Source organism: Bos indicus x Bos taurus, chromosome 4 (genome assembly GCF_003369695.1).
Source record: "Bos indicus x Bos taurus breed Angus x Brahman F1 hybrid chromosome 4, Bos_hybrid_MaternalHap_v2.0, whole genome shotgun sequence".
Classification (NCBI taxonomy): domain Eukaryota; kingdom Metazoa; phylum Chordata; class Mammalia; order Artiodactyla; family Bovidae; genus Bos; species Bos indicus x Bos taurus.
In genome coordinates this window covers 27,213,953-27,226,671 of record NC_040079.1, presented here as the reverse complement: position 1 = coordinate 27,226,671, position 12,719 = coordinate 27,213,953, and the positions used below count along the sequence as shown (strand labels likewise).

Genomic DNA, 12,719 nt, shown 5'->3' with positions numbered 1-12,719 from the left:
CTTCGTAGATGGCCTTAATCCCTTCTTGTCCCAGTCTTTCACGCCATCAGCCTACGATAGAGACTGATGTAAGAAACTGACCCATAATATAGATTATTATACCTACTTCCTCACCTATAAAGGGTTACTCACCTTACAAACACCTATAGGACTGAGGTGAGGATTTAACAAGGTCATGCGTGTAAAGCTCAGCGCCTAACACACACTCTGCTGTGCTCAGTCCCTCAGTCGTGTCCGACTCTCTGTGACCCCATGGACTGTAGCCCACCACACGCCTCTGTCCATGGGATTCTCCAGGCAAGAATACTGGAGTGGGTTGCCATGCCCTCATCCATGGGAGCTTCCCCACCCAGGGATCAAACCCAGGTCTCACGTATTGTAGGCAGATTCTTTACCAGCTGAGACGCCAGGGAAGTCCTAACACACACTATGTATTCAGTAAGTCTTAGCTTTATTGTTTTCATATCATTGACAATAATAATAATCAAGTTTTGTGGAAATATCAGCTGTTGCCCTTGGGAGGCAATCACCTAAATTAGAGAGTAAAGGATGTCTTCCTTACCTCAGCCTCTGGAGAAGCAGCTTCCAGGCATTTTTGGGCTGCTTCTTGAGTCATGAACTGGGCAAATGCACAGCCTGCACAGAGAGACAAAACCAGGTGAGATCCCAAACTCGCACGGCCCACTGGAAGCCAAAGACAACACTACGCACGGTGGCAGCCTGACTGAAGTGGAAGGGGTAGTAGCATCCTTGTGTTAAGTACAATGAAACTTAACTAAAAAGTACTGTGTCCAACACCAGGGGTTCAAGACAGGCAAGATGGCACACCTGCTCATAATGGAATTTTATTATTACTGCCTGCATCTTTTCTAATGCTTCTTAGAAACTTTAGTTGCACCATCTCATGCAATGAGAAATATCCACAAGAAATACTAGAGCAATTCCAGGCTAATGTTTCAGTATTACTTTCTACGTGCTTGTTAGAGGACTAAAAAAAAAAAAAAAAAATGAAGCAGCAACCACTTAAGCCTGAAACTACAGATCTCACTGTCATCAGAGTCCCTAAGGAGGCATCAAGTGAGGGCAGGTCTAGTTCCTGGAGTAAAAGTCCCTGGCCTCTACCCTGTGAATATAGTGGTGAACTGGAAAGTCATGAGCTCAACTTTTGACTCCTGCTATAGAATTTCCACAGGTATACCTTTCACTGGTTAGAGGCAGGGCCTATCAACTACCCTAATCTTTTGCTTTTGATAAAAAGCAGCTTTTATAAGGGAAAAAAAAAGTTCACTTTACAGTAAACTAAAAAAAAATTAAGTTCCATAATATTTTGTTAGCATTCCTATAAACCTTAATTCTTCCCTCACAGAGGAAGGCAGTGTCATATTTCCTAGAGCTACTGTGGCACTGACCCTTTGCCCCTGTAAGAATGAATGGCAGCCAACTAGCTGCAAGGACGCATGTGGCAGGCCAACCCAAAGGCCACATCTAGTGAGGCCTTCCCTGCCTTCCCTGCCTCCTGCAGGCAGGGCTAAGTACCCCTGCATCCCTCCCCTGCCCCACACTCCACCCAGGCCATCCTCCACTCCCATTTCTATTATGGATGTCAGGGAGCATCTTCCCTAAAAGACTTGAACGTCTCAGGAAGAAAGCTCATGTTTCTTGGCTGTTTCTACATCCAAAGCACCTACCATGACATCCACCCTTAACAGATAATCAATAGGAAGCAACAAGTAATACAGAAAGAAGTCCAGTATGCAGAAAATGAGGTGGGTTCTTCTCTCTGAATGGGTACGAATGTTATCATGGGAATTTCCAGGGCATCTACTGGGTCAGTTTTAACACTTCCCCAAAAGTCTTCAGATAATACTTAGCCCTTCCAGGCAGCAAAACAGCAGCTGACAGGGATGAGGGGTAGGAGGCAGCCAAGGCTGTGCGAGTAGGCAGAAAAAGTGCCAGGAAAATCTAATATGAGCTAGGGAAAGACAACGTATCATGGGGAAAAAAAAACAAAAACTATGCTTATTAAAACCATTAACTCTCAGCTAACATTAACAGACCAAGAAAGAGATTGAGCAGTTCAACCACAGACTCCATTCTAAAAATGTCAACCCAATACATTAGGGCACTCAGAAAGAGATAAAAGAGATGACCAAAGTCAAGCAGTATCAGACAGTACTTGCAACATTCTATGCAATTCTAGTTGCCCATTTTCAGAAAAATAAAAATGGAGAAGGTCCAAGAAGTATAATTGAGTATCAGAGCTAAAAGCACCTGAAGTGATTACTCTAGTTGAACCCACTCATTGTACAGATAAGGAACGGAAGCCCACAGTGGTTAAATGGGTGCCAAAAAATCACCCAGCTGGTGATTTAGCTGGGATTAGACCCCTAACCTCCAGAAAGCAGGTTAGTCTTTTTTCCATTACACTACCTCATTTTACATCTTCTATAGCTAAGTAAAAACCAAAAATGATCAGGTTTCATCAAACTGGAAAATAAGACTTAGAATGGAGGTAATTAATCCATAGATAGGCTCCAGAGAGCTCCAAAACACTCAGAAATGGCATTTTTATGAGGATAGGGTTCAGAGTTCTTGCTAGATCTCAAAGGGATCAAGAACCAGAATGAATTAAAAAGTCACTGCTTTAGCAGAACAACTGCACTTGATAAAAATCAAAGATTATGAATGGGTTGAAAAGATGCTTATCTAACAACAGTATATTAGAATGAGGAGTGGTCAATCTTTAAGCTCAAAAGAAATAGCTTAGGGGGGAAAAAAAAAACCAGCACCACCACTAAGGCAGCACTTCTGCTTTTCCTTTTGACTGTTGGCATTGCAACAAAGTTTCCATCAGCTTCCCTCACTAACAAAAGCAACTGAAAAATATCTCGGTAATTTCAAGCACTGTGGAATGATTAATACCCATGAGATGCTATCACATTTGAAATTCAAAGAACAACAAATGGAATTCATTACCCTAAAGTAAATAAGCAAGAGCTTAAAAAGCTTAGACAAAATTACGGCTGGCAACACCATGACAGATGCTGAGTCTGACATCACTGGAAGACAACCTCAGAATGTCCTTGGTGCTTCTATGGATCACAGAAACCTGGATGACGGTGGACCCCTGGGAGGGCACACATTATGCTCTCATGTAGCCTAATCAGTACCCATGACAGTGGTCTCAATCGTTTTGGGCCTGACCAGATGACAGCAAATACCTTTAGAATGCTCTGTGTCTGGATGCAAGACCATGCGGACATATTTAAGATCTCCAAATTGCTGCAGGAGCTCTCCAAGGTCTTCTTCCTCTGAGTCAAAGGACAGGTTTCTATGGAGGACAATCAGGTCACAAGAGAGGTCAATTACAAAAGTGAGACCCTGTGTTCCAGTACCAGGTGAGTGAGTCAGACATCATCTGGAGTGGTTCCTCGGAACCACCCTCCCCAAGGACAGCACCAAGGGGTGACCCCCACTAGCCAGGCCACTGATGTATGACTCTGCCCATCGGCCATAACTGACTGACCTTCCTCTGTTAACCAGATTCTCTCTCCCAGGAATATAAAACTTGAACACACATATACAAACATCAGAAGTTGCAGACACAGATTCACCTCAAAACAGCAGTGTGGGGAGCTGAAAATGTTCTGTAACATATATATGTATCTCCACATATAAAGGTATATGTATATCTGTGGCTATATACATGAAAAATGTCACTGGGTTGTACACATACTTTACAGAATACATGTTATACCTCACCAAGGGATAAAACAAGAATGAGTGTCTTCAGACAAAGGATCACACAGTCTTCCACAGCAAAGGACCCAGCAAAGGGCCCTTCTTGAGGTTTGCTCTTTGACAACCTTGATTCTGTGAGCTACCCTAACATTCATCCAACAAACCAGGTTTTTCACTTAAATTGGCCAAAATTAGTTTCCCTGAGAACCAAAAGACTGACAGCAAATGAGAAATCAAACATCTCAATGTCTCCTCTGTATTCCTATGAAATCTAGGTTTCAGTTAAAAGTTTACAAAAGTCAGAAAATCCTTCAAAATAGTAACTCAAAACCAAACATGGTAAAGTTTATTAGCTAAGTACAAAAAAATAAAAAAAGAGGAAGAGAGAGAGAAAATTACTATTTCCCTTGATGGGATTAAAAAATGTTGGAAGGAGATTTTGTTCTACTAAACTTCAACATAGTGTAAAGGTTCTTAACCCAGTTATGCACAGCCTTCCAGGGGCAAGAAAAAGAGTTCCAAATAAATATCTACAATTTTACTTCTCTTTTGCTCAACTAACAGCTCCATCAACAGTTTCATCTTATTGAGCAACCAAGATAAAAAAGATTTTCTGCAATAAGACACATCCTAGCTACATTATTGCTTCTAATTTGCCTCATCGTGTTCATAGCCTTCTCTCTTTCATCCCTTTACTTTCCTAAATTCTCTTTAAATTAAAAAGATGTGTAAGGAAGGGAATCTTGGTACTGAGGTCACAGGCTTCTAAGTGTGACATTCCTCATCCCTATTACACAGAATTCTCTACAAACATGAAATTGTTTATATGGAAATTCCAAATAACACAGTAAAAAAAAAAAATGGAGAGACGTGCTATAAAGGAAGAAAATGGGCTACAGCACAGCATGTATAAGCTGAAATCATCCTTGTTAAGTATTTACGATATGAACACATGCAAGGGTATTCCTTGAGTAGTGATGAAAGTTAATTTTGTGTGTATGTCTTTTTGCCTATTCATTTCCTAAATTTCCCACAATAAACATAAATTACTTGCATAATGAAAACCATCTTTAAAAGACTGTACAAGAGAATAAAACAGAAATCTCTAAAATAAGACCCAAATAGCCCTAGCAAAAATAGTACTTAAGAAAGGACGAAAAGGCCGTTGAGGTGTGCCAAGGACATCCCGACTTCCTGAAAATGCCAACCTACGCAGTCAGTGCAACTGAAACAGCAAAGGCAACATGACACGGTTTCCCCCTCTCTCGCTTTTCCAGGAAACAGACGGGATGCTTCACTTTATGGACGTGACTTTAGATCAGTCAGGCGTGAGGAGAGAATCAACTCGGGACAAGAGGTACAATCCCTCCCCAGCACTCACCCTAAAACAAAGGCCAGAAGCAAGATGCTTCTATTAATAACAGTTGAAGAATTCATTTGTTCCATTGACGCCACCCCAATTACAAAGAATGAAATCTAAATGAGGACAAGATACAAAGACCCCCGCTGTTTATCTCCTGTGTATAGTCGATTCTCCCACACGTTTCTCATCGTGTGCTACGTTCCTAGGCAGATGTGCTGATGGTCTTACATGCATCTAACTTTTTGGCCTACCTAACAGAATTAGTGGAAAAAAAAGAAGAAGAAGAAGGGAGAGAGGAAGAAGAGAAGAAAAACTTACGAAGGCAACAGAAACAGCAGTTCTCCAGACAGAAAGTCATACCTGATAAAGACAGTCTTCCCTTCATTCACATCAGAGGGTAGTTTCCTCTTCTTCCTCTTCTTCTTTGAGACTTCTATATCCAAAGTAAAAAGAAAACCAACAAACTGAATTTAGGACTAGTGCAAGCCTTACAACAAACAGCTAAGTTGTTAAATATATAAAGATCTTACGTAAATTAAGAAGAAACCCAATTAAAAATGAACAAAGGACATGCAACTAAATATATGAAAATCCTCAAACTCACTCATAATTAAAGAAAGACACAGCACCAGAAATGAGATATTATTTTTCACCGAAGATTGGCAAAAATCAAAAAAGATTAAATTCATTGTGGTAAGGGTGTGGGGGAAAATGAGAGAGAAAGAGATTCCCCTACACTGTCTGACGGTAAACTTTCTAGAAATGTAAAATGTAGAACATCCGAAGAGAAAAAAAAATACATTCACATAGACAAATATACATTACACTTTACACCAGTGCATATACATTCATGTTTTAGCTTACAGAAGTATTATACTGACTATCCTCAGATACACAAGAACACTGGCTGTCTGGTGGTTCAGTCGCTAAGTTGTATCCCACTCTTGCGACTCCATGGATTATAGCCCATCAGGTTGTCTCTGGGGAAGGGCCTTAAGTGGCTGTGGATTTGGGTTTAAGGGAGATTCACTGATTTTAAGAATTGACATATATGCTTATATATATGAAGAAAATTTCTGGAAGGATACAAAAGAAATAACAGCGGTTACTTTGGGGGACTACTGGGAGGACTGGTGAGGAACTTTTAGTTTCTGTATTACACCCTTGTGCACCACACATATATTTTAAATTAATTTTCTCTCATTAGTGTCTATCAGTCATTTTTTCAAGTCAAAGAAGAGACAGCGGAATCTGGTTGTAGAATTAAAGGTCTCTCAGTTCTCTCAGTGTAAAAGCTTCTTTGCTTCTAAGGTGTCTACCATTCTCTCCTCATAGAAAAAGTTTATTTCCTCAGATTTCTCATATGGTCAAATCAACATGCCAGACTTACAAAAAAGGGAGAAGGGAGACCTGATTAGTGAATAAAAACCTCCAAAGAAACTAAAGGACCACTTACTGACCACTCTTGATTCTGTAATGACCTGCCTCACTCAATAAATAAGTGGAGTTTGAATCCAACATTCTTGATGAAAGTTTGGTTAGTTTTACAAAATGCCCCAGGAGGTCCTTTATCCCCATTTCAATTCAAAATTGTGGTTTATACTCCACTACTGGCACAGAACAGTACAATGATAATATTGTAGTAGTCATTCTACCATTATCTACCAATGATAATATTGGTAGTCATTCAGTTCAGTTCAGTTCAGTCGCTCAGTCGTGTCCGACTCTTTGCAACCCCATGAATGGCAGCACGCCAGGCCTCCCCGTCCATCACCAACTCCTGGAGTTCACTCAGACTCACATCCATCAAGTCATTAGTAGTAAAAAAATTTAATCTTCACAACTCTATGTAGTTATTAGAGCCATTTTATAGATGAAGAAACTGAGTTATAAAGACGTTAAGTAACTTGCCCCAAAGTCATACCTCAAGAAAGGAGCAGAGATAGGATTTGAAACCCTTTGCTAAACAAGCTACACCTGTGATCTCTAGGAAACATGGGGTTTTATTTTCTTAATTCACTCCTGTTCACCCAGTATCCAGCACTGCAGGCATTCTGAATATCTGCTGTCTGAATAAACCAAGGTGTGTATATCAGAAAAAATATCAACAACCTCAGATATGTACATGATACCACTCTAATGGCAGAAACAGAAGAGGAACTAAAGAGCCCTGAAGAGGGTGAGAGAGGAGAGTGAAAGCAGGCCTAAAACTCAGCATTCACAAAACTAAGACCATGGCATCTGGGCCCATCACTTCATGCCAAACAGATGTGGAAAAGTCGAATCAGTGACATATTTTATTTTCTCGGGTTCCAAAATCACTGCAGATGGTGAATGCAGCCATCAAGATGCTTGCTCCCTGGGAAAAAAGCTATGACAAACCTGGACAGCATATTAAAAAGCAGAGACATCACCTTTCTGCCAAAGGTCTGTATAGTCAAAGCTATGGTTTTTCCAGTAGTCAGATGTATGGATGTGAGTAGTAGCAGTGTTAGTCACTCAGTCGTGTCTGACTCTTTGGGACCCACCAACTAGCTCACCAGGCTCCTCTGTCCATGGGATTCTCCAGGCAAGAATACTGGAGTGGGTTGCCATTCCCTTCTACAGAGGGTCTTCCTGACCCAGGGATCGAACCCAAGTCTCCTGCATTGCAGGTATATTCTTTACCATCTGAGCTACAGAAAAATCAGCTGGACCATAAAGAAAGCTGAGCACCGAAAAATTGATTCTTTTGAACTGTGGTGTTGGAGAAGACTCTTGAGAGTTTCTTGGACTGCAAGGAGATCAAACCAGTCAATCCTAAAGGAAATCAGTCCTGAATATTCACTGGAAGGACTGATCCTGAAGCTCCAATACTTTGGCTACCTATGCAAAGAACTCACTCTGGAAAAGAGCCTAATGCTGGGAAAGATTGAAGGCGGGAGGAGAAGAGGATGACAGAGGATGAGAGGGTTGGATGGCATCACCAATGGACATGAGTTTGAGCAAACTCCGGGAGATGGTGAAGGACAGGGAAGCCTGGCGTGCTGCAGTCCATGGGGTAGCAAAGAGGCAAACACAACTGAGCAACTGAACAATAGTTTAAAAAAAAAAAAGAAAAGGTACATTTTTCTATCCTGACAGGTTCAAAAATCACTGTCACATGCAGCATCTATTACAACAATTCAAACAGCAAACACTGGGCATTTATTTGCACACAATTTGGAAGGGTATGCACAGAATAACATTCATTCATCAGTTCCAAATTTGTTTATCTACATTGAAAAAAAAAACTCTGCAAATGCAGAAGTGTTTGTTGGTCTTTGCTTGTTTTCTTGCCAATTCTTTGGGACTGAAAGTCAAGGAGCCAGATCAAAACCTCCAGAACAAGGATTTTTTTTTTCAGTTCAAAGTTTAACATTAGTAGGTGTTCAATAAGTGTTTCTTTTAAGTGAATGAAGAGGAGAGGGGACTTGTTTTGCTGAACTGGATGGAGTAGTGGAATGCCAAGATTACATTCTAGTTAGCAGAACTCAAAAACTGCCTCTACATCCATCCTAGTTACCGCTAAAGCCAGAAGATTCTATCAGCAGCCATCTCACATCTAACTTCATAAGACTCGCACATTTTTTAGAAGACTGTTGGAGTGAGTGAGTGAGTGAAGCCGCTCAGTCGTGTCCGACTCTTTGCAACCCCGTGGACTGTAGCCCACCAGGTTCCTTTGTCCATGGGATTTTCCAGGCAAGAATACTGGAGTGGGTTGTCATTTCCTTCTCCAGGGGATCTTCCCAACCCAGGGATCGAACCCAGGTCTCCCGCATTGCAGGCAGATGCTTTAACCTTTGAGCCACCAGGGAAGCCCTTCTTTTCTAAAAAAAAGACAGTAGCAACAAAGGCAACTAATACCATTGAGAGTCTACTGTAGGGAAGGTACTCTTCTAAATGTCAGGAGATGAGGACCTCTAATATCCAATCACAGATGAAGTAATGAGGACACTAGAGGCAAGGACTTGACCGGTCCATACAGCTGGAAATGAAAGAGTCAGGACTTGAACCCACGTGATTTGACTCCTAAGCCCACGCAATGAAAGGCAGAGATGACTGCTAAAAAGAACTGACCTCTTCCAGATAAAAAATTCTGAATTCAGTAGTTTGTTGCTATAATAATGGATTACTTTATTGCTGCTGTTAGTCTCCATCTTGGAAGGTGTCAGTGATTTAAGTACCTCTGATTTTGAGTAGCATATCCTAAGCTGAGTTTCTGGGGTTTGCTAACACTGTTGTTGTTGTTTTAGTAACTATGTTGTGTCTGACTCTTTTGCGACCCCAAGAGCTGCAGCCCGCCAGGCTCCTCTGTCCATGGGATTTCCCAGGCAAGAATACTGGAATGGGTTGCCATTTCCTTCTCCACTGCTAACACTGTAGACACTTCAAATAATATTCTTAATCACTGAGGGGAAAAAACACCCTCTTTGGGTTTTCAAATCTACTTCATATAATTTGTTGTTTACAGACAACAGCAAGAATGGAATAATACAGCAGGGATGGGAAATTAGTTTGTCACATTTAATAGAATGTAATTTTAGTACAAAAATAAAATAATCAGATTAATGAAAGAGGACCTACTTTGGTGGCAGGATGCAATATCCTGTTTATCCAATTATTCATTCAACATGGATAATTCAGACAGAGAGAGAGACAAGACCTCAGCAGTAAGCTAGGTTTTAAATTCCCTAAGAATCTTAATCCTCAAAACCACTCCAAACTCATTTAAAAAACAAAAATATCTTTAGAAGAAAGGAATATAAAAGTTTCCCTTTCAGCATTTAAACACAAGTTTGACAGGACATCCTAAGGTCCTATTTAAAAAGAGGCCCGAGTGGAACTGATGCCCACTTCTCAGCAAACTATTTTAAATTTAAGTGTCTATAAAAAGTCCAGGCAAACCTTCCTCCTCTTGCTCTTCACTGCTGGTATCACTCTGAGCCAGGTCCTCTCCACCATCAATACTATCTCTTTCCTCCAGGTCGCTGTCGTCATCAGAATGCTCCTCGTCACTGCTTTCTGCAGGTGCTGGCCTCTTGACCGCCCTGCAATGGCACAGATCAGAACTGAGGTTCTGGGCTGAGAGGGGGCCCTATCCAACTTCACCACTCATGCCAATTCTCCAATGTTGGGGCCAGGGAAAGATACCACCTTCCTCTTAGAGACAGTCCTAAATCTTCCTCTGTTGTCTCAGAATACACTGAGCCACGTACCTCTTGTGAATCTGTACAGGTTTGGGCAGCTTTGATTCTTTATCCTCCTCCTCCTCCTCGTCATCATCATAATCACTCTCATTCTCCCCCTCCTCCATATCCTCTTCTTCCCTGCCATTCTCTTGATCCAATTCCTGATGTTCAGGTTCAGGCCTCTTCTCCTCACCTTCATAGTCGATAAAGAAAGTTAGGAATTCATCGAGTATCCAAAACAAGGTCATTTAAACAACAGTACCTAACACCCCAAGTTACTGGTTCCTATGGTCTTTCAGACGCTCATATATTTTTCTTTCTCTACCTAACAGGAGAAAGTATGAGGGAAAAAAAAAAGCAAAAAACAAACAACAAAAACCCCTCATCCCTGAGGTTTCCTTGGAGACTGTTCCATTCATCAGAAGCCTTAAGGTTAAAACCTGGCTCAGCAACTGAGCCTCTGCAAACAGCCCACCACTGTGTGCCACGGCCAGCACAGGGAACACTCTGGAGCCCAGCTATGAGCTTTAACCTCTGTGGGTTTGTTCTCTGAGCTCCTGGTGGCTTAAAAGCCAATTGTTTTCTAAATAAAACTCAAGTCTCAAGCGTCCCTATTTATAATGTTCCATCACTCCGTATTATGAAAACTGGGGAAGGACAGCAAGTAGTAGGGACAATGAACCTGGGCTCCACTACTCACATCCACATCGAGGAGTGAGCTTGGACTCAAAAGGTCCTGTTTTGGGACCAGATCACCAGATGGTACAATGCGGACCTGCACACAGTTAGGACACACAACCCCGCCTACTCCACACCACTGCATCTCACCTGGGACAGAAGCAGACTGCGTACTTTTATATTTATCCTTTGCCACAGCCCAATCCACAGCCACCGTCCGCCCTGTCAGACACAAAAGTAGCATCAGAAAGGCGTTCTTCTCTTTAACATTCCTATTTCCTATAAACAACTTCTTAGTCATCAAAGACAGTAATGGAACCAAAGGAGGCATATAAACTGCAGATTCAGAGGCTGTTGGTCCTAAAACAAAACTCCTGGTAGGTATCTATTCTTTTAACCCTTAACCTTTTTTTATCAATGAACAGAAGTTTTGCCTTTCTACACAGTCACAACACCTGGGATAAGATAGACTTAAAAAAAAAAAAAGCGTTAGTACAGTGCTTCCAGTTAGATCAAGTTTCCAGTTAGATTAGCAAGAGGGAAAACAGACATTCTGGAATAATCTGCACATTACTCAGAAGTTAGGAAGTCTCCAAGCCAATCCCTTCTTTAGGCAGAGTACCTGGTAAATCAATACCCAGAGTAACCTCAAGGTCAGTTTAGGAGCCCACATATGCTTAATAGGGATCATAATCAAGAGAGAAGAATCCGCTAATCTCACATTCCCCTAGACAGCAATCTGCCTGTATATCAATGATCATTTCAGCAATGGTTTCTCATTAAGAGATTTAAAGGACACTCATCACTGAAAAAAGAAAAAGAGAAGGCTGGGAAGGGTCCTGTCGAGTTTAACCCTAAGATCAAAGCAACTTCTATATTAGCAGTGAGACTCTCAACAAGGCAAACACCTTTCAGAAATGCAGAAAGTGGGTTACTGTGTTAATCTGCATGAACACCAGAAATATCTGAGTCAATAGGATGGGCACAGAAAACTTACCTTTTATCTCTTTCATGTTCATGCCTTTGAGAGCCTTTCCTGCTTCTAGGAGGTTTTTGAACTGAACAAAAGCAAAACCACGCATCTTTCCATCTGTGTGCAAACATAACAAAGAAATCAGAGGTAGCAGAAGGAACCAACAGACACTAAGATGGATTATACAGCAACCTGGACTGGCGAGAAGGCTCAAATCCTGCCAGCCAGTCAGCCCCCTGCCCAAAGTAAGAGCCTTTATCCTGCTGACGTTAGCCTGACACAGGCTCAGGAGAGCAATGCATTTTACTCGTCTCCTAAAAGGAGTTCTGATCTAACTAAAAACACCATCTGGGGAATAAACATTGTTCTGTGTCAAGCACTATACTTTATATATGCCATATCATCTGAGGCTTGGAGAGTATGACCCCAACCTTCTATTTCTATTTCAAATAGTGCTTAGTTGAAAGGTGACATGGAAAAACACCATTATGTAAAATAACCTAATCCACACAAAATAAAGGTTGGCAGGTACCTGGTTTCCTGGGGATATTTACTTCCAGGATAGTTCCAAACTGAGAAAATACTGTTTTCAAGTCATCTTCTGAGCACTGAACCGGAAAGTGAGAAAGAAAGAGATGTTATCACGGCAAATAAATATAAAACATCAACTATTAAATTAGTTCACTGGGAAGAGCTTGAGTATTTTTACTCCTTTTAAAATTTTGAGACTAGGACATCAAACATTCCCAAGTAG

At 41.2% G+C, this 12,719-nt stretch overlaps 1 protein-coding gene across 1 annotated transcript in view; it reads right to left on the bottom strand.

Moving 5' to 3' along the window:
• Positions 1 to 12,719, bottom strand: part of RBM28 (RNA binding motif protein 28) — a 32,352-nt gene that overhangs the window by 15,073 nt on the left and 4,560 nt on the right. The window contains exons 4-11 of the mRNA XM_027539079.1: positions 12,498 to 12,573; positions 11,990 to 12,082; positions 11,143 to 11,214; positions 10,342 to 10,507; positions 10,031 to 10,173; positions 5,465 to 5,537; positions 3,222 to 3,331; positions 563 to 636 (exon numbers count right to left, since the gene is read on the bottom strand). Of these exons, the coding sequence (XP_027394880.1) occupies positions 563 to 636; positions 3,222 to 3,331; positions 5,465 to 5,537; positions 10,031 to 10,173; positions 10,342 to 10,507; positions 11,143 to 11,214; positions 11,990 to 12,082; positions 12,498 to 12,573 (807 nt within the window). The remainder of the gene's footprint in view (positions 1 to 562; positions 637 to 3,221; positions 3,332 to 5,464; positions 5,538 to 10,030; positions 10,174 to 10,341; positions 10,508 to 11,142; positions 11,215 to 11,989; positions 12,083 to 12,497; positions 12,574 to 12,719) is intronic.